This window comes from Coffea arabica, chromosome 1e (genome assembly GCF_036785885.1).
Source record: "Coffea arabica cultivar ET-39 chromosome 1e, Coffea Arabica ET-39 HiFi, whole genome shotgun sequence".
Taxonomy (NCBI): Eukaryota; Viridiplantae; Streptophyta; class Magnoliopsida; order Gentianales; family Rubiaceae; genus Coffea; species Coffea arabica.
The window spans coordinates 46,589,466-46,616,131 of NC_092311.1; the positions used below are offsets into that span (position 1 = coordinate 46,589,466).

Below are 26,666 nucleotides of genomic sequence, written 5' to 3' on the forward strand. Positions count from 1 at the left end.
GTTTCATTTGTGTGTTGCATGGCCGTTCTTCTACCTTGGTAAGCACCGAAGTAAATTCACGAACATCGAGGTACTGCTAGAAACCAGGGTTTTTTTCGGGAGCCGTGGATTCAAGAATCTAGGGTTTTCTTTAAACCCAGAGGTAACTAAGAGTGCTTCTTGGTATTGCTAGTGTTAATTCTGAGCTTAATTAGTGTTTTTACGCTTAAAATTTGCACTAGGGAAGTAGGATTGGTTGGAATTTTGCTTTGCATTTTCAGCATTTTCCAAAATTTCGTAATTTCTTTTTTTTTTTTAGGCAAAGAATTTGTAATTTCTTAACTTGGAAATCAAATAATGTTAACAGGATTTGATTTGGCTTTTGGAAATTGCCCTAATAGTCCTGCATTGTGCTATCACTTCGTTCTTCGTTCCCAAGTCTTGAAGTATTAGGGCACCAAGCTAGAAGGAGCTGTTCTACAACCATGTCCTTTTTCTTTTTGTCAAAGAAAGAAGTTTTTTAGGTAGGAAGGGGAGGTGAAAATTGTAATTTAGTGAGGATTTGCATAATACTTGATTGAGATTCATTGGTTTTAGTTTATAGGATTATGCTTAGAGTGCATTCGGGAAGAGAGATCTGTACCACTTGCTACTACCTAATTGTAAAGGCCCTTAATGTATTTGTCAATTTTGTTTCGTATTTTGGAATAGTTAAGCTGAACAATTTAGTGGTTTGCAGCTGAAAGGATGGCTAATGATTCTCGCTCTAGGCAGAGAAATAAAGATTTTGAGGGTGACAGTTCAGGTAAAAGTATGGATAGCGGGGAAGGAACTTTGAACTCTGGCACGTTAAAGGTTGATGCTTCACGTTTAAGGCAGACAACTCAGGGTGCATCATCCTCAGGACAAATGACATCGAGCCCATCAAGTACTAGGAAGTCTGAACGACTTGAAAAGCGGATGCCATCAACACCTCTTCCGGTTATCAGGAAATCTGAGAGACTGGAGAAACAGAGCGCCCCAAGTCCTTTAAGAAGGTCTGACAGGAGTAGAGCACTTGGTTCATCAACTTCATATGGATCAAAGAGCTTGGAGAAAGTGTCCAGTTCAGCGGACAGAATGAGCAGGCGGGAAAAGAAACAGAAGAGCGTAAAGCAGTTGACGATGGGAACTGAAAACGTCAACCATGGTGAAAAATGGAACCAAGAATCTTTTGGTGTAAAGAGGAAGAGAATGGATGCTCGCAGTTACAAGGATTTGTTCAAACGAAAACAAATATGTTCAGCATCAGGTAGGCAAATTTCTCATGCGAGGCCCTCCACTTAACATTGTGATGACTGTTGAAAACTTAGAATTTTTCGCACGGTATATTTTTCCAGTATCTATGTTGGATACAAGCGTTTAAATTCATGCTGCATAAATGTTAGTGTCTATAATATTAATTCCAATATCTTGAACTGAGTGGAGAATGAGCTTGCTAATTTGGTCATTGGTATTAATCATAATGTATTTTATGATGCATTTTAGATGGTTGAAAGCAGTTTGTAGTGTATGTTATGATACATTTGAGATGGTTGAAAGCAGTTGAATCATAATTCATATAACTTTTGGCTGCTTCTGGGTGGTAACAGGCTGATTTGGTTGACCTGCATGTCTTCCTTGTTTGTCATTGTTTACTGCATGCAGGTAGGGAGGACGAGTTGGAAAGACATGACCTGTTGCCTCAAGTTGATAGTGGTGGTAACATGAGTTGTTTAAAACAATTAGAGGACAAGAATGAAGGACATGAATGCGGTATGAGGGTCACAGAAGACTCGAGAGAAAAACCTTTGGAGAGAGCTGTCTCAGGAGCTGCATTTGGTTTGAAAGATTGTGATGCCAAGATCTCTGAGCCCAATATTAATTCTACTACTGGAAATTCTCAGATTCCTGAGATGGTGACGTTGACTTGTATGGCGAGTCCACTTGGTTGTAATACTAAGTTGGAAAGTGGTGCCCGATGCATGCAATCAGAAGAAAAGGGGTCTACAATTAATGTAGCGCCTGATGTCACAGGAATCCTTGTTAGTAAATCTGTCTCTGCTCTGGTTGCCGAGTCTGATCCTGCAGCATCCGGGGAGAATGATATATATGGCTTTGTTGGGAACTGTGCTGTCTGCTGTAAGAGGCGAAGGTGCTTTGATCCTCTCTCTTTTTGTTATAAAGCCTTGCATATCCCGATTTTCGGGGATCAGTTGTTTCATTTCAAATTTTTTGAAATGCTCTCAAATGAGGTTATTATCATGCATCAAGTGTGCACTTTTTTTGTGTGTATATTGCTATGTTTGTATTGTTTAGAAAATTAAGGGCATTGCTCCTGGTCTTTCATCGTTTAGACCTAAATACCAATATAGTCCTGTGCATATTGACCATCTTCCTATCAAGTGAATCTTTTGAGAAAGGAGCCTGATTCATCTCTCTAATAGATACTGATTTATCCAAAAATTTAAGCATTCCTAGTTTAGTAGTCACCTGATGTATGTCCTTCTCCTTTCCCAGTGCATTCTATACTAACTTCAATCCAGATGGGATGGGGGGTCAATTTCGAGCCTTTTACAAGCACTTTTTCCATCTCTCTCAAAGTCTCCCATTCTGAGATGTGCAACCCAGATAAACAAGTGTCACTGGAGCAAATCCTCCATATTTGTCTTAAAAAATCTTTCCCTTGCAATCTTTGTTTGGGTTTTGTTAAGTTTTAGTTTAGAATTATCCATCTGTTGCAGTCCCCTTCTTTACGTGGTGTTTCACTCCTCACATTTAACGAGCATGTTTTCTCTGAATGAGTTATTTGTATAACAGAGTACCAGTTGGATAATCCCATTTTACGGTGTAGGTTGCTGTGCTGTCATGGTGCTTGGTCTTACTGTTACATCTTTTGCTTTGGCTTCCTAAGTTGCTGTTGGAAATAATGATCCAGAATCTCTTCTTTACATAATCTCTCGTTCCAGGATCTGCTTGATGTCATTCTGAACTTCAAGTAAACAGAGCTGAAGTTCTTCCTATTGCTTTTTGATGCTATTAGATGCTGCTAAGCCAATGGAATTGTCAACCTCTTGTTCTTTCGAGTTATCAATCTTTTCTCTTGTCAATGCCCTTTACCTTAGCTCGGTTATACGTGCTGATAGGTTCCCAAGGTCATGGACTTTCTTCAACAGCTCATCAGTATAGTGAATTTTCATTACTGCTCCTTTGAATGCCACATTGTTGCTTATCCCTGTGGTGCAGACTTTCCAACCATTTACAGAGTCCTTTGTCTTTTTCTCCCAATTAAGGATGCCATAGGTGTTAGATTACTGGAGAGCACTTTGATGTATTATCTTGTTTCTGGAGGCTGAAAGAAAATTTCAGCAATTCCTCATATATAAAACTTAACTCCATATAGGGTTGAAAGAATTTCTCATAAGTGGAAATCCTAACTTCTGATACTACTTTAGTTCATCTGAAAGAGCCTTATGTATCTACCACAGCAACGTACTTCAACACTTTATTAAATTATAACGTGTGTTTAGAAAATATATTGAGTGTGTTTGGATAGTAGATTATTTGGAATAATTTTTTGAAAAAAATACCGTAGCACATTTTTGATGTGATGTATGTGAGATAAAAAGGTGGTTGGAAAATGTGTTGATTTAAGTAAATAAAATTGTCAAATAAACTACAATCCAAACAAATTAAAATTGTAAACTGGCAGGTGGATGGCACAATAAACTTTGGACGAACACTTGTCTTCATGGTCTTCCTAGTCATATATTTTCAGGGATACCTTTTGGCAAAACAGTTTCTTCATGATCTGTCAGTAGTCTTACTTTTCATGAGATGTCCTTTCTAGCTGTATTATAGGCATCATATCAACTTTTTTAGCAGCCCATCTGTTAAATAAAGGCAACCATGCATGGAAACTAGCTGCCACCATCATCGAGGATTGCCGAGTGTTCATGGATGTTTACTCAGACAGGAATACTGGAGTTGATTGTCCGGCTAAAATGGGTTCTTTTAACCAGGTTTTCATAGTGCTTGATGTACCTTCATATGTGATACAGGTTTTAGTACAGGATAGCATTTAGCACAGCCATCTAAGTGTGCATTTTCCTTGAATGAGTACAAATGTATCTTTAACTCTAAATGGTGTATTTCTTACTAAGTGTGATTTTGGTTGACTGAGTACAAATCTATGGTGAACTCTTGCTTATGTATTCATCATATATGAAAGGCTTTAATAAGCTTGTAAATTTACTCCATCTTACTTGTAAGGCTTATGCTTGTGTTACTGAAGATGATAGGTGTACCTTTCTTAATTAGGTTTTTTGTGCTCTTGATCTGTTATTATATATGCAATTAAGTATGCTTGAGGAAAAAGTAAAGGCAATCAAAATTTCTTCCTTCTTTTATTACTTGGAAAGAAGAAATTGAGCTAATTCATGTTGTTTTTGGTTGTGAGAGGGTATTGTTTCTCTGCATTGTCGGACCTGCCTGGTTGTTTCTTTATTCTTGGATCATATTGCTGATTCAAAGGCAGTCAAATTTTCTCTTTTCTTATCATTTGGAAAGAAGAAATTGAGCTAATTCATCTTTTTTGGCTGTAAGAGGGCATTGTTTCTCTGTATTGTCAGTTCTGCTTGATTGTTCTTTTATTCTCGGATCATATTGCTGATACATCTTGCAGTATGAAAATTTTCAATTTTTCTTCAAAATGCAAGTTACTGGTTATCAGTAGATTTTATGCTAGGCTGTACGGTATCTAAAGCAAGAGATAATGCACAATGGAAAAGTTGTTGGGTGCTACTGCTATCTATCTTTGTTTTTCCACTGGCTTTGTACATCCAGGACCCATAGTATATCATTTTTTTTGGCAGGTCAGATTATGATTCACCAAAAGAGGAACTCTGTTCTTGCGGAGCTACTCTGAGCTGTACCTCAGGTGACATCTCAAGAAATAAGGTTAGTTTGTAGTAATGTTATGAATTTTGCTCTATGGTCATAATAGCACAACATAACAGATGCATTGCTTTATTCTGAATGTTATTTTACCGTAATTGCTGTGAGAAAGATGAACAAAAAATTTTAAGCATAAGCTTAATTGCCAAGGCTGATAGTTAAAATTTGCATGCTATCACATGGTTTTATCTCATTAAAAATTGGCCAATTTCTTTTCACTCAATTTGGTTGGTCAAAAAGGAAGTGTTAAGGGATTACATGTAGCTTTTGCGAAGCTTGGGGCCCAATTCTTTTGCATTCAGCTCTTTGCATGGTACATGTAGCTCTTTTGCGAAGCTTGGGGCCCAATTTTTTTGTCAAGCACATGACTATATAGTAAGCTACCTGGTTAAGTGAATTTACTCAATTGCATAGGCTCCTTATATGATGATTTGAGATGTCTTTTGTTTTAGCTGTAGTTTAACACCCTCAATTGCACTGTCATGCTGTTCTGATCAGTCATTTGCTTCTTTTATTCGTAAGAATGAATTTAACTTCTGAACTTAATTGTTAAGTTATAATTCTTGGTGTTTTACATGGGAAATTGCAGCTTAGGTTCTCTTTTCTCTCCTTTAATTATGGTCATTATTTTTTTGGTACATCATTCTTCCTGCACTCATGCTATCTTTTTAAGCCACGTTGTTGATGGGAGTATTTTACCATGCAAAACTTTAACGTGGATGTTTGTATAAATCGCTATTGCAATGTTGTCCACTTTTTGTTATACACCCATATGCTATGATCTCATTATGAGTGATGATTTTCTTTTTTTGACTCCGTAAAATTTTAGGATAGTGGAAATCTTGAAGCTGCCTTTAATTCAGAATCAGTTGGGAGACACAATTGCATTCCAAGATCAAAGGAGACTCTTTCAGTCACCAAGACTGATGTTCAAAATGTGTGCGTGATGTGCAAGAAGGGCGGAAAGCTCCTGTGGGTAAATTATGCTTTTATGCTTTTATTGTTTAGACAATTTGGGAAAATGTCTTGGACTAGATTGCATCTGATACTTTTTCTTTTGTGTGGGTATGTCCCTTTTTGCGCCTTTTCAAGCTTAATTTAGATTTGTTGTGGTTTCACCTTGTAGTAAGGGGGTTAATGTGTTTGTACTGCTGCTTATGGGGTACCCTTTGACACTAAAATAGATTTGCTTTTTATTGCTTTAGCAGATTTATTCCTTCTCCTGTGATTTCTGTTTGACCTTAGAAGATGCCTCAGACTGTGTGACGGTTTTGCTTACTTTGTAGGTTCTGCGCTGGAGAAAGTTGTAGAAGATGCTACCATGTATCTTGTCTGGATCCTTCTTTAGTTGATGAAACACCTGGAGTCTGGCACTGTGCATTCTGTGTTAAGAAGAAGATAGAATTTGGTGTCCATACAGTGTCAAAAGGAGTAGAGTCCATTTGGGATGTTAGAGAAGTTGTAGTTTCAGATATGAAAGGTCTGGTCTGATTCCTTTGTTTTAACTTGCTTCGTGGGACAAAAATATTTGGCATGATGTTCAGAAATGATTTCTATTACTTGACTGTACAGGGTTTGTTTGGATTGGATTTTATTTCCCCAAATTTATTTGCTTACATCATCATTACAATTTCCAATACACCTTTTTACCTTCCCAATTACCTTTTTATCTCACATACATCACATCACAAAAAGTGCTACAGTAAAAATATCTCTAATAATTCACAATCCAAACAGACCCACATGTGATTTATTTAGGAATTATTCTTGTTATGCCAATTTTGTCTTTATTGCTTCTCAGGAATACGTAGGCAGAAGCAGTATCTTGTTAAGTATCAAGGTCTTGCTCACTTTTACAATCATTGGGTATCAGAAACATTGATGCTTCATGAATCTCCTTCTCTGGTTGAAAAGTTTAATAGAGAGCATCAGGTCAATATTTTCATGGCTTAAAGTAATTGGATCATTTACTCTGCTTAAAAGTTTACTATACTTTGTTTGGGATATATGGTGATTCTATTTTTGGGCTTCAGATTGTTACATGGAACCCAGAGTGGAGGTTGCCACATCGTTTGCTTAGAAAGAGACGTTTAATGTCCTTTAGTCATCAGGATGAGTATCCAAGTTCAAATAATGATGCTGTTCCCTATTGCCAATTTGAATGGCTTGTCAAATGGCGTGGGCTTGATTATGAGCATGCTACATGGGAAGTTGATAGCATGAAGTTCCTACATTCACCTCAAGGGCAGAGACTTGTGAGAGAGTATGAAATTCGTCATCAGAAGACAAGAAAAGTGTCTGACAAGGTGACTTTAATTACACTGTTAAATGTGCAACGTACTTTAAATTGTTTTAAGTTGATATCTTGTTTAGTGCTTGTTGGATCAACAAAATGCCTGTAAATTGGCATGCTGGGCATCAGTATTTTCTTTATTTTTACCTCCTTTCTTGAGAACTTTCTTGCTGATTTGGATCTAAGTTCTTTCTGACGCTGTCCATCACTCAGAGAGTGGATCTTCATGTGGGTTGCATTTTCTCTTTAGTTTGTCTGGGTATTTTTTTTAAAGAGCTGGAGGATATTTGTCTCAACAAGTGATTGGATGTTGAGCTGGATCATGGATGCATTAACTTTGGCCTTTAGTTTCTCCTTAGTGGAATGTAGTCCCAGAAACTTTAGTAAAATTTGGAGGTTTCACCTTGATATGGCGTGCCAGGTTCCTGGATGCATAATTGTGTTGAATCTGGTTTGGGGATTATCATCGGTTCTCCCTCAACATAAAGTTTTATTATCCTCTGGTCTCCACCTAGAAATACATTCTAATTTCCACTTAGGGTATTTATTGTTGAAAAGTATGCATATAAATATGCACACACAAAAGAGGAGTTTCTTAAGTGGGGAGTCTTTATGGCAGAGACTTCTACGCTTCTTGCTTTTCATATCCTGGTTACTATTTTGCTTTGTCCTAAAATAATTGTTATGGTTTAAAAATGGAAATATATAGAGCTCAACTTTCCTATTGTACCCTTCATACAATTCCCCAAAAAAAACGTTTTAGCGATGTTCCTTCAGTAAATAAGGTTACAAATCATCTTCATATTTTTGGTAGTTGTTCCTTTTCTAATATTCCATGTTCAACTAACATAACATTGGAGTTTGAGGGGCAATAATGGAAAGAGTTGCATTGGTAGTTGATATGTTTTGATCAAAGTTACTTTTTCTAAACTTTGTGCAAAGTTGACCATGACATATAAAATGGGATGGAGGCTGTATGTTACTAACTGCTCTCTATTTCATCTATTGAGATGCTTATGTTCACTTGTCATTGTACCGTAAGTGAGTTTTGTGGCAAAAATTTTTTGTGGTGAAAATATGAAGTGTAAAGAGTTGTGTGCGACAGAATTGCAATTTTCATTTGTCTTTGCTTGCTGATACTGCAGAGTGCAAAGGGAGCTTTTACTGAACTGCAGAAACTTCCAGCAGGAGGATCATTTAGAGCTGATGACAATATGTTAAACAATGTGAACAAGCTGCGGGAGTTTTGGTATAAGAACCAGAGTGTTGTTGTCTTTGATGAACAGGTGAGCTTGTTTGACAGCTATGCTCAAGTTTCTTTCTTTCTGCTTCTTTCATTTTTGCTGTTTTTAATCTTTTTTTGCATTAGGGCAGTCCACATGTTCGCCCTGCCTATGAAATTTCAGTGTCAGTGTCAGCTACCTGCTTTCATGGCTGTGTTGTCACATGCAAATTTGGACCAGATGAAATTTAATGTTGCGCATACATAATTTCTTTTCTGGTTCCATTTGCTCAAGTCACAGATCTTTAGCCTAAATCTTTAAATAGTTATGTTTTTGTTTGAAAATCCAACGGATGTGTTTACAAGTGTCCCTTTTCTGGTAATAATAGCTGCCTTGAGGCTTAAGGTGTTAGCATGGGCCTGCTCAGTTGTATGATTGGAACATTTACCTAACCTTTGGTTGCGAGAAGAAGTGTAGGAAATTGAAGGGAGTTATTTTCTTTTTACAGGGTGTCTTGTTGTCAGGAAGGCAGTAAAAGTTTCCTGCATTTTCCTGCAACTTGTGTCCTTTAAAATTTGCAGTATTTTTTGGGAAACTGGTTAACCATACATAAGGATGTTAAAAACTACAAGTATACCATAACAATTGTAATTGCAGATTCTCTGTCAGATTTTCTCTTGTTAGCAGAACACACACCTCTAATAAAAGAATATTAGCTGTTGCTCAAAAGGCAATTTGATTTTAGAAGTAATTTCAGAGGGAGGGATTTTAGTAATATTTCAGCAACAGTACGGAGTTCTTAAAGTAGTCATATTCAAACTTTTTATCAAACTTATCATTATCTATTATATTATAGTTACAAAAGATAAAAGTTGTGCCTCAAAAGAAGAAGCTGTTCTTGTTTGCTAACTTCTTAGAAAGAAAACTTCAGACTATGAATTTCTTTCTCTTTTTTTAAGTACACATGAACTGCATGAGTAGAGTAGATGTGAAACTGTGAGGATGAGACCAAGAACGTGATGCAACAACAGACATCTGAATGACTATTCATTACCATTCATCATTAGGGGTTGCATTAACTTAATTGCTGAATAGGCATTGAATGCACGTGAAATTTTCGGAGTTGATACATCATTGATTTGATTCAAGTACTGCTGCAACTGTTTTAGGTCTGTATTATTTCCTCCTGGTTGTACAGAACGGTAGAAAATGTCTGATTAAAAAACTTACAAGTTAATGTTTATTTTTGGTTAGTGCACTTTTTAGCTTCATTATATTTTGAAAACAACATTATTCGAAGCTAAATAGGCGATTAAACTTTTGGATGTTGACGTGTCAATTGTCTGGTAAGGAAGAGCTGGCTACTGCAATTGGTTTAATTGATCCATCCTCTTGAAAGTTGCCTATTTGGTTGATTTTGTGATTTGTTGATTGTTGATTAGAATTCAGGTGCATAGGTCTTTATTGTGTCTTTACTTTTATTGAGTGAGTTTGTGACTTTTGTCTGTTGTACTGCTATTTGGAAATCATTTGTCCTTTCCTTTTGATAGTCCTTTAAAATGTGTTAGTGAATATTTACCCATCTATTCTGTAGAAGAGTGAATTTGCTGTAAGTTTCTGGATATCTGTAAGGCACCTAGAGCTTGCTTGTGCTCTATGCTGCTTTAGAGCTGGCATGAGAGTAGATGTGTTGTTTTCTGTGGACCAACATTAACCTACTGTGTGGTATTGTAGGTAAACTATTAGCAATTTTATGGTATTTTGGGTAATTTTTTAGTAGCCACTTTTTATTTATTTATTTTCCTTTCTTGCAATGAGGAAATTCATGGAAAATGTTAATTCTATCAATGAGATGGAGTTGAGGTGGAGGTTTAATTGTTTTTCTTGATGTCATTGAAAATTTGGGTATAAGTCTGAAGGTGATTTTCTCCGTTGAAAGCTAATGCAGTATTATCATGCATATGGATTATTTGTGCACTTACTGTGTATTGAATGTGGTGCTTGATTGTCTTTGATGGGAGTCTCAATTGCTTCCTGTAAACTAGTATTGCTGCTACTTTCAGTATCTTTATTGCAGTTTGCTGTTAATGGATCATCTTTGTGTCTCGAGTAGGAAGGCTGAACTTTTGGCATTTATTTTTTCTCAAGAAAGCTAAGATGTAGCATTGACTATGTCTTTGCAGGATCAATTGGAGACTGTGATCTTATTCATCAAAGCATTGTCTGAACATCATCAGCCTTTTCTCATTGTTACAACTTCCGCTGCTTTGTCCCAGTGGGAAGTTGAATTTATGCGAATAGCACTGTCAGTTGATGTCGTAGTTTACAGTGGAAATAGGGATACCAGGAGCATCATCAGGACACTGGAGTTCTATGATGAAAGTGGTGGTATATTGCTTCAAGTATTGTTATCTACTATGGAAATTGTTAGTGAGGTATGGTCCTGTTTCAGTACATTGCTGCACAATCTTTTAGGCCACAGAACATTTAGATGATAATTGGTTCTGTGTCCAATTTGTTAGTGATCAAAAAATTTTTGGGGATTGAGTTCTACTACTTTAGGTTGTGGCAGCAACTGAATATTCTGTGTAAGATTCTTTGCTAGTCAGATGTTATTTTTACAGTATAGATGGGGTGTTGGGAATGTGGGAAATTTTGTGTGGAAGAAAAAGTGCTGGTACAGTGATGGGTTTTATGGTCTCTGATTTGTGCTGGTTATGCTATTGGCTGCAGGATTTACAAACTTTTAAAGAGATCAAATGGGAAGCAGTTATAGTTGATGAGTGCCAATCAAGGAGTATGAACACAAATGTGGCACTTATTAAGGTGCTTCAAACGAATGTGAGGCTGCTTCTTTTTAGCAGTCAACTAAAGGTACTTTTCTCCTTTTAGCTTTTTCTAGTTGTTTGATTCGTGTGGAATGTGAAGGAGATTTAAGAGAGGGAAATAAAGGGGCTGTAAAACCTTCCAAAATGCGCAGGATGTTGTAGCTGAGTACCAGTATGTGTTGTCATTGCTTGATTCTTCTGGAGATCTGAAGTTGAACCTGAGTGATAATCTTGTTAAACTGAAGGAGAGCTTATCACATTTTACAGCATATGGAAGCAAATTTGAGTCTTCTAAGTTTGTGGAGTACTGGGTCCCTGTTCCGATATCAAACTTGCAGCTGGAGCAGTACTGTTCCATGCTACTTAAAAACACTATTGCTCTTTGCTCTCCTTCAAAGAGGGATGGTGTTGGGGCCCTCTTAGATATTCTGAAGACACTTCGGAAGGTATACACAATCGGTTTGCAGCTTTGCATATAATTTTTTCTGTGTTTTACAGTACACAATGCTATTTTCATCTATGTGTTTGCATTGATGTTATCTAGCTCGAATATGCTGTCTTGGTTCTCTTTAAGGGAACCTGTCTTGATTTCCTCTTTTACATCTAATAATTAGAGATGGTGTGTTAAAAACATATGTAGAATGTTTCTCTTCTTACAGTTGAACTGGAAATATTTTAATTTTCATTTCTGGTTTTCCTTTACAGTGTTGTAGTCATCCCTATACTGTGGACTTGTATACTAAAACCTCAGTCATTAAGGGACTCCAACCACCTGAGATGTTGGATGTTGGAATAACGGCTAGTGGCAAACTACATCTTCTCGATCTGATTCTTTCTAAGATTAGAAGACGCAAGCTTAGAGTTCTCATCCTTTTCCAGGTATATAATTTGTCTATTCTGTTGACATACAATTGTGGAACTTTCTGTCTCCAGGAAATTATTTTTTTGTTGCTACTGCCACTGCTGCTGCTGTTGTTGAATTTTCCCTTTTTCTTTCAAAGAAAATTTTTTTTTGGGGTGAGGGTGGTTGGAGAGGAAATAGCAGGCAGGGAATGGTAGTGACTAGGATTGAACCCCTTTTAAGACAGATCGATGGCGGTGGCTATATTTGGTTTCAAGCACATCATCCTGATTGTTGGATGTTGTAATCTAAGGAAACGGCAGTTGTTTGAGGATATGTCTGAATTGGAAAATTTTCTTAGTGCAAGAAAACAAGTGAACCAAAAGTATGACAAAGAAAGAGGAGCTCATATTTGTTTTCCCTCCTATTATTCCTACTTACCTTCCAAATGGTGAATACCTCATGTCATTTTCTTTCCCTTCTTGTCACCGCAAAGAGCGTATAAAAAATTTTCTGCACATTTTGGGATCAGTAAAACCTGCCCCTTTTCAAAGTGCAGTTGCATTTGCAATGCCATCCCATGAACAAGAAGAACGCAAAAGGAGATGAGGAATTGATTCCTTTGGTTTTGTACTTATATCACATGGAACTTTGGGAGTGCCTACCCCTTGCTCTGCTTTGGTCCAGCATTTGTGATGATACACCTTTAAGTGCTGATTCTTTTGGTTTGCTGAGGAATAAGTTTGTCTTTAGAGACCAAAAAAGGGGTTGTCTCTAGGGTCTGTCTCCTTCAAGTTCGGCAAATTCTTGTCCATAGATCCTTAAATATGAAGCCTTTTATCTTTGTGAATGATGCAAATTCTTTGAGAGGTTGATTTTTTCTAATTTACATCTTCATTCATGATTCCCTCAAGTGTGAAAGGTGTTGAAGTAAATTTTGTGGGGATAAAATGGTGAAGAATTATTGTAATCTTGTTTTTTTCTCAAGACAGATTTGTTATTCTATTAGATCCGATCTAGTATGCATGGCTTCTTCCTAAAGCTAGTTGTATACAACCTTCCCCTTGCTAGTTAAAATCCTGCTGTCAGCATTGAACCTTGATCTTCTGATTTTGGTGGAAGTATAAAGAACCTTCAGTTTTTCGTATGAGCGAATTTTTGGAAGTGGTAACATAGCTGAGGCAAAGCAGGATATGGAGACTTTGGTTGAAAAATATAAGAAGATTAAGTGCTTTCTCTTACAATTTGGCATTGAAGTCATTCTGTAAGATAGTTAAATTCTATTTTAAATTCTATTGGTGGCCCTCTAACAATCTTACCTGTATTCCCTTTTGAATTGGTGGTTGACAGGAAGGAATAGCTGTAGTTTATTTTGGAGCATTATAGTAAATTAATGTGGTTGTTTGTCAAGCAGCAGGTGTAATAATCTGGAGTATACATACTAGTATCTCGGATTTTATTTTCTTTGGAGTGCCAGGTGGACTGTTGAGTATTTCAGTAAATGTCATCGCATGTGGTCACAGAATCTGTGTGAACTCTTTTCCCATTTGATTTTTTTGGGCCAAATTTTATTTGTACTATATGGGACATCTGGATCCGTGAGGAACACATTATTTCTAGGGTTTGTCAATTAATGTTTATTAGCCATTCTTTTGATGCTTGTGTCTTAGGTTTCTTGGGCCTTTGACTTTCTTCTACTTGGGGAAGTGTTGAGTTATGGCTGCAACTGTATTATTGTGGTGCAGTTTCATTTGTTAAACTTCAGATCTCTCTCTCTCTCTCTTTCTCTCACACACACACATGTGCATACGTGCAGACATTCTTTTATCATTCTTTTAATGGTCTTTCACATGCATGAAGATATACACATGGAGGGGAATTGGAAATACATTCTTTTTATTTGAAGTTGAAGGAGGATTCATTGTGTTTGCATAGTGTATTGTTGCGCCTTTTACTGACAGCTTGCATTCTTCTATGGGGAATCATTTTCAAGCATATGCATTTTGGGATAGACCTGTTACCTTCTTCTGTCATGGCTTATAATTTGCTTTTGTTTTCCCCTTCCAATGATAGTCAAATGGCAGTTCTGAGGGAACACCTATTGGAAGCATATTGGAAGATTTTCTGGCTCAAAGGTTTGGACAAAATTCTTACGAGGGTTTTGGAGCAACTTTTGACATAATGACAAAAAGACAGGCTACTATGGACAGGTTCAACAGTAAGGAAGGCGGAGAGTTCGTGTTTTTGTTAGACATTCGGGCTTGTATGCCAAGCATCAAGTTGTCAGTGGACATTGTTGTCTTGTTTGATACTGACTGGAATCCTGCAAATGACATGAAGGCTCTACAACGAATTTCCATCATTTCACAGAGTGACCAGATCAAAGTTTTTAGGCTCTATTCATCGTATACTTTAGAAGAAAAAGTATTGATACTTGCAAAACACAACAAGAATGTTGAAAGTAACTTGCGAAGCTCAAGTCGTGCTACTGATGACACTCTTCTCATGTGGGGTGCCTCATACTTGTTTAGGAGGTTGGACAATTATCATGCAGAAAAGAGCACTGCATCTGCTGCCGATGTTTCATCTGGACAACAGCGGCTATTGGATGATATTGTTAAGGATTTCATGGCCAAACTTCTCGATGTTTCTAAGAACAACAATGAACATGATTCTATAATTTCAAAAGTTTTTCATAGTGAGGGTGTTTACCATTCAGATTGTTTGTTGCTTGGGGAGAGAGAGGTTAAGTCAACTGATGGAGAAGAACGCCAGATATATTGGAAGAAGCTGTTGGAGGGACGGAATCCTCGGTGGAAATTGTTGCCTGGATCAACTTTGAGAAGCAGGAAGAGAGTTCATTATGCTGAGAATGATGAACCTGCAAAGAAGCACCAGAAGGTGTTAGATGGTTCTGATTCTCCATCTTTTCAACCTGAGGTTGAAGAGAGAATTCAAGCTCCAGGATCAAAGGCAGGTAAATGTTAAAGGAAATGCTCACTGTCATACTTGATAAATCGAAAGCTTTTGTTTACTTAATCTTCTTTACTCCATCCTAGTTAAGTTGTTTCATCTCTTTGATTGGTGAGAGGGTCTATACTTAAGCAGAAGCATCTGTGTCTGCAGCTGCCAATCAATCTGAGTCTTTGCCAATATCAGTTTCTTGTACATTGGGCAATGCAAACAAAGCTATTCCTCTTTCTGGTGAGAATCCTTTCTCACATGAGAGTGACATGGCTCATCTTGAAGAAAGAACACCAAATGAACAGAAGAGCCTTCATATTCTTCTGAGAGCAGAGATGGCTAAACTTTGTGATGTTCTAAAGCTTTCGGTAAATATCACATTCTTTTCCCATTTTTGTTGTTACTTTCTTTTTGGCATATATGGGGCATGGATTGGGCTTAGGAATGAGTGAGCTGCTACGGGCTGGGATGGATGATAAGAAGTATTAAGGCTGGATAATGTTGAATTCTACTTTTAGTAAACTTTTCTCCACTTTTTGTTGTTCATTGATATTTGGATTTTAGGAGTTAAGGTTGATGACTTGGGTAGTGCTTGGATAGTGAAATGCTTTATGAAGATTTATAGAAAGCAGAATGTGATTGTTTGAGTACCCATTTCTTTCTTATTATTCTGAGAGATTACTTGCATGTGATGGGTAGTCATTGGCCTCTAATAATTTCCTTTTCCATTTTTTACTATTATAACTCATTCCCAAAATTATATGCTATCTTTGGGAGGTGGTTTGTAGTGCAATGCTTAGATTAAAAAACCTAGGAATGGCAGCCAATTTTATACAAAAATGAAAAATGAAATCATGTTTGTTGATGTAAGAATCTAGCAGAACCTTTTGCAGTGTTATTAAGGTGTCAACTGGACATTTTGTTTGAAATTCAAGCTTGTTTCTTCATCTCGGTTTTGCCTATATGAAGACTTGTGGTCAATGGCATTCCTATGGTGGGAACGGGAAGCAGCTTGATTTGCTTCAGAAAACTTTTCATGCTTGCCTCCAGTTGCTGATTAATGTTTGGTAAATGAACTCTTTTAGCTGAGGCAGTTTCTTTATAGTCTTGAAGATGACAGCGCATGGTAATTTACTATACATTGGAAAAATGGAACTGCGCAATCTCTGTGGAGCATTGTGGTTTGCACCTCCAATTATATCAACTGCACGCACTAGTAGTATGCCTATTCTGTTATCTGGGATGCTGATTCTGTACTAGTGGGGAAATTCAGTGTTGAGTACTGCCACGAATTTTCCATTTTTAACTTATGTCCATCAGTGACAATGCTTCCTCTAGTCTAGTTGAAGCCAATGGTTACTTTCCATGTTATTCTCCTATGCAGATCATTATTTGTCTTGAACTGAAATGTCCTTGCTGGTTAGACAAGTATGTCCAAGCACCTAGTATGTCTAATTCTGATGTTTGGCTGTTTGAACTGCTGTTTTTGTGCAGTCTCTAATGTGGGGTCCACTTCTCTAAATGCAGAATGGTGTGAATTCTATGGTACAAAACTTTCTGGAATATGTCATGGAGAATCGTCATGTTAACAAGGAACGAGCCTCTATCCTACAGGCTTTTCAGATGTCTCTGGTTCGTATTTTCTGCCTCATCTATCTTTTGTGTCGTGCTCTAGACTGATCATTTATTCGTCATTCCCTTAGATGATACCTAAGTGGGTTCACTATTAAAAGAACACTTATCCTAAGTTTCAACTGTTGCAGCCTAGTTTGTTTATGCTTAGTGACACAGATTTACATTACCCTAATTTTTCAAATTATTCTGTGGAAGACATTTCCAACTAATTTTATGGTTGGGATATTTAGGGCTTAATAGTGCAAGAGAAATTGCAGAACGATTTTTTCTTTTTTCGGGGCAACATTTTATTGAAATGCAGGCAGCTATGCATCCCACCTTTCCACACCCATCTTCAAGGAAGATGATTTACTCATTCTTCTTCTAGTCTTCTAGGGACATTTACGTGGGCTGAGAAACTCCTCTTTGCCACCCACACTTCCCTCTTCCCACCAAAAGATTGAGAGGGAAAATATCCTACAAGTTTAAGGGTGATGCTTCAGAATGATGAATTGGGTTCAGTATCCATGGATTGTAGATTTAGTTGCCATCTCTGGTTTGCCTTGAGTTCAGTTTGTTATCTTAACAATCCACTACCCGTGGTAGCATTAATTGGGCAACCCATTTCCTCTTTTTTAGGCAGGTTTTGCTGATTTATCAATCTCTTTTGTACGTTGCAGTACTAGAAGTTGAAAGAAAGGAATGCTCAGTTCATAGTCCTCATAGGCTTTAGTCCTGTAGTATTTTCTTATTACCCTTGCATATCTTCCATGAACTAATCAGCATGCCAAGATCATAACATTGTCAAATATCATCATATTAGCTAGTGTCTTAAATATTACTTGTTCTAATTTCCTAACAGTCTTACCTATCAGGCTGGTTATGAAGAAGACAGGCGCAGTTATTTATGAATGTTTGACAATTCCTTGGGTTTTTATGGAGTCATTTCCCTGAATGCCTTCTTTGGTTTAATTAGCTACTAAAGTGTGTAATGTTGATATGCATTGAAGGTCATGCAATTAGAAAGATTCGGTACCATGAGAGTTTGATTTTCTGATATCATAATTACTCAATGAAACAACTTGACGTGCATATTAAGTAGAAGCTTTCTTTACACAGTATTACTTTGCATGGTCTTTCTTTCTGCAATATCTGTTGATATACAGTTGTGAATCAGTTGGGGGTTAGGAATGTAAAGTAGAGACCCTTAGAGGATCGCTTTTGGTCTCATGGCATGAATTAGGGTGGCATTTGGTTCAAGGGTATGAGAATCAGGATTTGGAATCATGTCCAATTTTTATGTTTGGCGAATGGGTATGGGGTTTGAAATTTTGGAATGATTTCTAAAAACTTGGTAACTCTCATTCCCGAGTAAGTTGGGAGGTTTTGTCAAATCCTCCATCTGATTCCAAAATAAGTTTTATTAAACCTTTTTTTGGATCAATCACCTTCCCTTCTCTCCCCTCTGACCGACTCCTTCCTCCTCCCTTTCCTCTCCTCCCCCCCCCCCACCCCCAGTAAACCCATTCCTCTTCTCTCCTTCAAAAATTCCCCTCTTCTTACCTCCAGTATGCCCCTTTTCCCTCCGATTTCTCATCCTCCATCCACCTTTAGCATTGACCAGTCTTCCCTTCAACACACCACTTCTCACTTACTGTCAAGTCATCCCCAATCCTTACCCCAATTGACTTCTTCCTTCTCCTTGTGAAATCAAAGTGATGGCTCATAGCAACATTGAGTTGTGCCATTAGGTGGACAATATTTGGGGCTGCTGGAGATTAAATCTCGATGGAGGATGGAAATTGCTATTTGGTTCCTTGGATAATTTTTGGATTTTTCTACTCGTGTTCCAAGTTCCAACTATTGGCAAGGAGAAACGTAAAGACGAACTTGCCAAATCTTCTATTTGGGAGTTTATGCTGTTGATTGGTGATTGGAGAGTAAAAAACCAAAAAAGGCTCAAGATTGATATAAGCAGAGGAAACATACTGTGAAAAGAAAAAGAAAATATTAATTTTGAGTCCCATTCCAATGGATTTTGTACCAAGCACTAATAATTACAATGATCCCAGTCATATGTACCCATGCCGATTCTCTTTATATCATTCTGTTTCCAATTCCAATTCTGGAGCCTGAATTAAACACCCCCTAAGAAGATCCATGGCAGTATTCTGAAGATTGACATTAGTAAATTGAGTAGGTACTCCTCTCTATTCTTATCCATCACTTGCTTGGATTTGCTAACAGTCGAGCACTTCCATGGGTCTATAGATTCCCTCTGCTCTAAGTCTGTCTCGTTAAAATAAGTGGCTGTGTCATCTTATTGTAGCATTAAGCAATTTTATCCTAGCGCTTGTATACCAATGATTTGAGCCAATTTAATTAATTTTACAGCTGGACATATGCTGTTGATATTTACTGATTCAGCACAAAAGCTTGGTAGGCACAACAGCTTTGTAGAAAAGCTTAGATATTGAATGTCACCGAACTTATAATAGCAACTTGGAATAGGATGGGAGAATATGCTTGAGAAGGTGAAAACCGATTGGTAATTCTAGGAATCACTCCTAGGAATCTTTAGGCATCACACCTAAAGTTGGGATGTATCACACAACCCTAAGAAAGACGTTAAGTCTGCAGGAAAATTTTATTAATGACCAAAAAACTGACTTCTCTTTGTGGAGAAGTGGTTATTTATAGACCTTAGAACAAAGCTCATTCCAATCCTAATTAGGACTCCTAACTAGAATAGAATTCTAGTAGAAAGCTAGAAAGCAAGCTTTCTTATTCCCTATAACAACTAAACTACTAATTACCAAAAATAACTACTAAACAGAAAATTACCATAAACATAAAATTCCTGCAGCTAATTCAAATTACTAAAATACCCCTGCAGGCGAAAATCAGAAAATAAACTCCATAAAATTCAAACCAACTCCCAAGTTGGTTCCTTGTCATCAAAAGCATGCCAAATCAATGCTTGGGCATTCAACACATCCTTCCCACGTCTCCTATAAACCTTAGTGGATATTTGCCACTTATCTCTATCATTTACTGTTTGAGATTTTGATTGGAAGTGACATTTTTATGCTTGGGCACTTTGTGAAGACATTCTTTTGACCATAATGTGATATAGTTATTTATCATGGTATCATTACATAGAACTACTCTGAATGCACTTAGCATCTCATAGTCGGCCATCCAGTGGCTTCTGAACATGCAGAACTTTTGTGGAGAAGTAATCTCTTTTGCATGCTCAGCTGCAAGCATACAAATTTATTGAAGTTTAAAGAAGGCTGATGAGTGTCAATGTTTTTGCCTCTGGGAATGATTATAATAATATGATGTTGCATTACTTTATTTTCCAGTGTTGGATTGCAGCTTCAATCATGAAAGAAAAAATTGAACGAAGGGATTCTCTTAATCTAGCGAAACAGATATTGAATTTTCAATGCACCAAAGAAGAGACAGACATAGTTTATGATAAATTACGGCCATTGAAGAGCACATTTTTGCAGCTTTTAAGAAACAAGAATGGTTTAATGCCTTCAAAGAGTGTTGTATCAGCTTCAGAAGATGTTACAGAACAGTCACTAAAGGCAGGGGAGCCACCATCAGAGTTTTTTAAGCTGCAAAATGTGAAAGTTGAAGTTGAAGAGAGCTCATTTAATCTGGAACCTTCCCAGTGGGGAACAATAGATCAGTTAACAGTACATGATGTGGTTAGAAAGAAGTTCAAAAAGTTTCAGAAGAAACGTAAAGACATGTTAAAGCTTCATCAAAAGCAAGAGGAGGAAATTCAAAAGTTCCACAAAATGCGAGAGCAGACGAGGGTACAATTAGAGAATGAACACCGGCTGGAGTCAGCTTTCATACGCACAACATACAATCAAACTGCAATGGAGATGGATAAGCTTAAGATAGCAGACAGTGAATTTGAGAAGAAAATTCAAGAGCATGAATGTATCATGGAGATGCAACTTAAACAGCTTGAGGCAAGGCATGCAGCTGCAATTGAAGAAGAGAGTAAAAGAGCTGCTGATTGGTTAGCCCAGATGAAGTCTGGCTTGAGCGAACAGAGAAATGTCAATGAGCAGCATATGCATGGATCTGAATATTGTGAAATGGGGTCTTCTGAGGGTTCTGGACGTATTACTTCGATGTGTCCTGAGAATGAGGTCCATCATTCTAGACCTGATTTGGGAGAACAAAGTCCAGATAGAATAGTGCATGTAAGTCGAGGTAGTATTGTGATAGTGTCTCACATACCAGTGACTGCAGCAGATGATGCTACTGGCTATAGTACACAATCTAAAACAGTACCCATTGCAGTGAATTCAGTCTCAGATGAGGCATTAGAGATTGTGGCAGCTGAAGCATCATCTGTTACCAGAGTTGACCAGTCCAAAGAATCAAGTCGCACCTCTAACTTTACTCCTGAGGTTAACGCAAAGCATGCAGGTTCTTGTAGTGTTCCTGATGAAACATCACCTGTTTTGCTGCATCCAACTTCTGAAAAGGCATCAGAGACTATACCAGTTGGCACATCATCTTTTATCAGATTTGATCAGCCCAAAACAGCAGAATATTTATCTCAGACATCCCAGGAGATTACTCCTAATTGTTCCTCTAATGGAGCTGAGGAGATCGTTTGCATTAATCTAGCTACTTATAATGGGCAAAATACTCGTGAAATTTCATCAAGTGGTCAAGATTATGAGATACCTTCAGGGCTGCCTAGGACAGCTGGATCTGAAATTGGGAATGCCTGCACTTCAGAAATGGGTGCTCTTCTCGAGTTTAATACAGAAAATGGTACAGGAAATTCAATAGGTTCTGATGTCAGGGGGAACCAGGAAGGTCGGACTCATAACTCCATTTGCGGAACTGCTCTCTCTGGACAAATGCAATCAGTAGATCTAATTATGGTGCAAACATTTCCTCCTCCAGAATCGCCTACACAATGTGTACGTAACAATTTCTCTAGCCAAACCCTCTCAATTTTTTTCTTTTTAACAAAATCCATTGCAGCATTGGAGGTGCAATGAAAGATGTTTTCCTCAATCAATTTTGTATAGGTGTATTTAATATTCATGATTGATTTTAATTGATTTTTATTACATGGATTAGTTTTGATTTATAACAGCCAACAGTTTTCACAGTTAAAATATTAGTCACCTATTTGAAAATAGATTTAGTACTTAAAGTATGTTTTACAGGAAAGTGAGATTTGTTGCAGTGTTCAAGTTAATTGAAGAAGATGTGGTTTGCAACTTTTGGTTGTAGAGTGCACTTAGATTGACAGTTTATGTTATTTTATAGTTAAAAATCATTCAGTCTTGAGTATTCTGAATGTTATGTTGGCAATTGTCAAAGAAGGGAAGTTGAAAGTCTATTTTGGAACCGGATGAGTAAGTAGTGTCATTGAATGTGAATTAGTTCGTCTCTGCTTTCAATGACTTTTTGGACTGGATGAGTTACTAGTTTCATTTTATGTGAATTAGTTCATCTCTCCTTTTACTGACTTTTTGGAAATGGATGAGTAACTAGTGTCATTTTATGTGAATTAGTTGATCTCTCCTTTTACTTTCTGCTACATTTAAATTTCTCTGTCTTATGTTCTTTGTTAGGTTGAGATTTGTTGACATTATCACAGTTAAGCTGATGTATGTATCATAGATTAATAAGTATTCGACAATTGAAATATGGGCCTTTGTCATTTGTCCGGTTGTCTAGTGTTTTCAGTGCTGTCAAGAAGGTAGTTCAAATGTGGTCTAATATGGATATTATTATTGGGAGAATGTTAAAGTTAGATATTAAATTGTTAGGTGATGCATGATGAAATTCCTAATATGGATTCAGCTTATATGCAGATTGAAGACTTGCCAATTGCAGGAGATCTGAACACAGCAGTGGGATTGGTAAGCTCTACACCGCTTGAAGCTGGATTAAACATTCAGTTAGATTGTGATGCACAATTAGCTGCAACTAGTGAGCCGTTGCAGCTGGCTTCCAGTTCTTCATCTCCTGAACAAAGTCAACCTGCTGCTGAAGCCGTTCACCAAGTTCCAATTGAAGGGAGTAATCCTCTACAGAACTCTGATGCTTCTCCCCAATTCTTTGAGCGGTCGGCGAATCTCTCTCATGAAGCTGTTTTGCTGGCTGGGGAAAACTTGGTGCAGCTGGTTTCTGAATGTTCACCTTCCATCTGCAGTCAATCTACTGCTGCTAATGCTGTTGGCCAAGCTCATACTGAGACTTCTGAGGCTTGTATTGGAGAGAACTTGGTGCACCCAGCTTCTGATTTTTCTTCACGTGTCTGCAGTCAACCTGCTACTGCAGAAGCTGTTCAGCAAAGTCATGTTGAAGGGAGCAACTCTAGACAGACCTCTGACACTTCAACCCAATTAGTTGAGGAATCACTGGAGCTTTCTCACCAAGCTCTTTCTCAGGATGGAGAAAACTTGGTGCAGCTGGCTTCCCACCATTCATCTCCTGTTCGTAGTCAACCAGCTTTTGCTGAAGCTGCTTACCAAAATAATGTCGATGGGAGCAACTCTGTGCAGACCTCTGAGGCTTTGACAGTGGATCGCTTGGTGCAGCTGGCTTCTAATCTTTCATCTCCTGTCTGCAGGCTGCCTCCTATAGCTGAAGCTGTTCATGAAGGTCAAATCGAAGGGAGAAACTCACTGCAGGGCTCTATCCAATTGGTTGACACATCTGCTGAGCTCTCACTTGATAATGTTCCCCAGAACTGTGAAAACTTGATCCATCCCGCTTCCAATAGTTTTACTCCTCTGTATAGTCAACCTACCATGGCTGCATCTGTTGATCAAGGCCATATTGAGAGGGCCAACTCGCTGCGGATCTCTGAGGCTTCCAATCTTTCATCTCCTGTCTGCAGGCAGCCTACTATAACTGAAGCTGTTCACCAAGGTCAAATTGCAGGGAGCAATGCACTGCAGACCTCTGAGGCCTCTATCCAATTGGTTGACAGGTGTGCAGAGCATTCACGTGATGATGTTCCCCAGAGCAGCGAGAACTTTGTCCATTTTGTTTCCAATTGTTCATCTCCTCCTGTGTGTAGTCTTCCTTCTGCAGCTGAATCTGTTGATCAAGGCCATATTGAGACGGGCAACTCGTTACAGACCTCTGAGGCTTCTTCCCCTGTGGTTGAAGGGTCAGTGCTGCTTTCTCAGCTAGCTGTTTCTCTGAATGGGGAAAACTTGGTGCCACCTCCTTCAACTGAAGGCAGATCAGGCTTAAATTTACAGACAATCAATGGAACTAATCATGACTGCAGTGCGGAGCTGTCTGTGGTGTCCCACAATAGCGTGGTTCCAACTCAAGTGGTTGACAATGCAGCTGAACTCATTAACCAAGCTCTACAACAATCCAGGCCTAACGTGGCCGTAGCTGAAGGATCAGCTCACCTTTCAGTACGTCAACCGCACCATGTAGCTTCTTCGAATCTACCTCTACCTCTTCAGGTTGACCCACTTCAAAATGAATTGGAGAGGATACGTAAAGAAGTGGAACAAACTACTACACTTCATGATAGCACGGTAAAGTTTAAGCTTGCTTCTTGGTTACTGCACGTGTAGAGCAAAATCTTTTTCATGACACAGCTTTTTTGGCATTCAACAGAAGCTGCGGTTTCAATCTGAATGTGAAAAGGAAATAGAGGAAATGATTGCTCAAATTCGTAGCAAATATGAAGCAAAACATAGAGATGCTGAGACAGCATTTCTGTTGAAAAAGACTGAACTGGATACAAACCAGAAGAAGGTTCTTATGAACAAGATATTAGCTGAAGCTTTTCGCTCTAAATGCTTGGATCTTAAGCCTTCTGCGGTTTTATCGATGCCGCAAGGTACTGAGCTTTTGGCATGTCTTGATATGTGTGAAATGTTACAGCCCGTGTTTTATGTGTGGGGGTTAATACAGTATTAAGCACTTAATTCAACCATTGTAAAGTTGGCATTCTTGTTTGGCATTTAGATCTTGCATTGGCACTTTATGTTTGCAATGCTAATGTATCATAATTTTGTACTAATGTATGGTTAATTGCTCTGGAGTCAAAATGTTCTTTAGAGTATTAGAAACTTTGGACTAATCCTTCAAGCTGCTTGATGCTCCTCCTGCCTGACCGAGGAAGACACTTCTCAAGTAGAAAATTAAAAAAATTGCTGATTCAATATCTAAACTGCTGATCTTCAAGTGTATTTGCGGTCAAATTTATTCCTTGATCTAAGTTTGTAACACTTGACTCTTTTAAGCTTAAAGTCAAGGATATGCCACTGAACGTTAATTTTGCTGCATTGACTGAATTACTTTTATCTTCTTTTGTAATAAGAACTTTTCTATGTGGCATATCCTCTTATTATTTGGTAAAGTATTTGAGTGTGATTTTCCAAGACAAACTGATTTGGAACTTTTCAAAGATGAAAAATGCCACTAGTGCTGGACCTTTATCTGAACTATTAATTGGGCTTTTCTTTTCGGGGATTTTTTTTTTCTATTTTTAGAAATTTTGAGATCTAAATTTAGTACATGTTCTTTTCCGCAGGTGCTCCTGTCAGTTTCATTCAGCGGGTGAATCAGTTATCCTTGCAGCCTACAGGGAGACATCCCTTTGTTGCTACCTTGTCTCCTGCTGGCCTACCTTCTGTGAGTCAACAGACTGCAATGCCACCTGTACAATCTCTTCATCGTTCTTCAGGACTTTTTCCAAGTGTTCCTGCAAGACCTCCCCAAATCAGTGCCATTACCCCTTCTACTGGTGGTGTTCGAGTTAGTGGAGAGAAACGTGCGCCAGCCCCACATCTTCAACCTTTCAGACCACCTGGTTGCACGTCTGCCGCTGCTAGTAGCTCGTGCATTCCCGGCAATATTCCCAATCAACAGGTGCCAATCAACTTGCCTGCAAGATCTGTGTCACTTCCCCCTGTTCCAAATCAACAACCACTGCCATTGCCTTCACAATTCTTGCTGCAACAAAACCCCTCACCCCCAACCCAACCAACAGCTGCACTGCAACCGAGCAGGATCAGTCAAGCTGTTTCTAGTAGTAGGCCTTCTCAACCTGAAAGTGGAGTGCAGCCAGGTTGTTATAACCCCAGTCAATCTGCGGTGGAGTTGCTCATGGATATTGATAATCAAGCTGGTGGCCACCTGCCTACTATATTGCAGCACTTAGCTGGCTCTGGTTTAAATACGAGCATGCTAGATCCATCAGTCACCAGAGCACCGGGTAATGTGGACCGTAGCCTAAAACTTCCAGCTGTAGCTTCTGATGTTGTTTGCTTGTCTGATGATGAAGACTGACCAATGTAAAACGCATGTATTGTTGCCCACTGGCAAATGCACATCTTTTGCCAAGTAACCTGTCTAGTGTGTTTTCAGTGGGACGTTTGATCATGTCCCTCTATAAAATGGAATGGAAGTTGGGGTACATGTTCAGCTGACAGCTTTCCATAAGAGCTCTCACTAATCCTGTTAGTTTACAAATGACAGTTGCATATGACTTGTTAACAGCTAATAAACGATTTGCCAACAGTATGTTTTGAGATCTAAAGGCATGCGAAGGAAGCTTATTCGTTAATTCAGTCATTTGGGATGGAGCAACTCTATATTTTAAGGTCCCTGTATATATTCCTCTGTTGTTTAAATGGGTAGCGTTCAGTCCACCTTAAGATTGACTTTTTCCATGTATCCTGAGGTATACATATGTGTAGACGGAGTACATTTTTTTTCTTTGTTTGCAAGTTCGTCTCATACTCAGCATGAATGAATCCATTCCTCTTCATCGGGGGTTGTACGATTTCCAATCCTCTTCACCTGAATAGAATTTTCAGTTACTGTCATTCATCGAATCAAACTCTCGACTCTCGTAGCGTGCTGCAGCCTTCGGAATCATAATCAAACACGAATAAGTTGCAATTTCTGGT

General features: G+C 38.2%; 1 protein-coding gene across 2 annotated transcripts; it reads left to right on the forward strand.

Annotated features, from left to right (window-relative positions):
* On the forward strand, window positions 1-26,328 carry LOC113707615 (uncharacterized). Of its 2 annotated transcripts, XM_027229879.2 has the most exons (20): window positions 1-142; window positions 719-1,270; window positions 1,666-2,152; window positions 4,872-4,956; window positions 5,783-5,925; window positions 6,240-6,433; window positions 6,755-6,885; window positions 6,987-7,259; window positions 8,392-8,532; window positions 10,653-10,904; window positions 11,203-11,343; window positions 11,450-11,743; window positions 12,003-12,176; window positions 14,212-15,115; window positions 15,265-15,470; window positions 16,630-16,734; window positions 20,085-21,683; window positions 22,590-24,281; window positions 24,364-24,589; window positions 25,286-26,328. In XM_027229879.2, the coding sequence occupies exons 2-20, from the start codon at window positions 727-729 to the stop codon at window positions 26,041-26,043; spliced, it is 8,349 nt and encodes a 2,782-aa protein (XP_027085680.1). In that variant the 5' UTR covers window positions 1-142; window positions 719-726; the 3' UTR covers window positions 26,044-26,328. The 2 variants fall into 2 exon arrangements, with proteins under 2 accessions (XP_027085680.1, XP_071914793.1); XM_072058692.1 differs by lacking the exons at window positions 1-142; window positions 719-1,270 and having other exon boundaries at window positions 1,884-2,152; window positions 4,877-4,956.
* The last annotated feature ends 338 nt before the right edge of the window (window positions 26,329-26,666 follow it).

Bases quoted from the DNA above. Each gene is read 5' to 3' on its own strand.
- LOC113707615 (XM_027229879.2), top strand. From the start codon at position 727: ATGGCTAATGATTCTCGCTCTAGGCAGAGAAATAAAGATTTTGAGGGT. The intron at 5,926-6,239 runs GTGGGTAAATTA...CTTACTTTGTAG, and splicing joins AAGAAGGGCGGAAAGCTCCT to GTTCTGCGCTGGAGAAAGTT. The intron at 11,744-12,002 runs GTATACACAATC...TTTCCTTTACAG, and splicing joins TTCTGAAGACACTTCGGAAG to TGTTGTAGTCATCCCTATAC.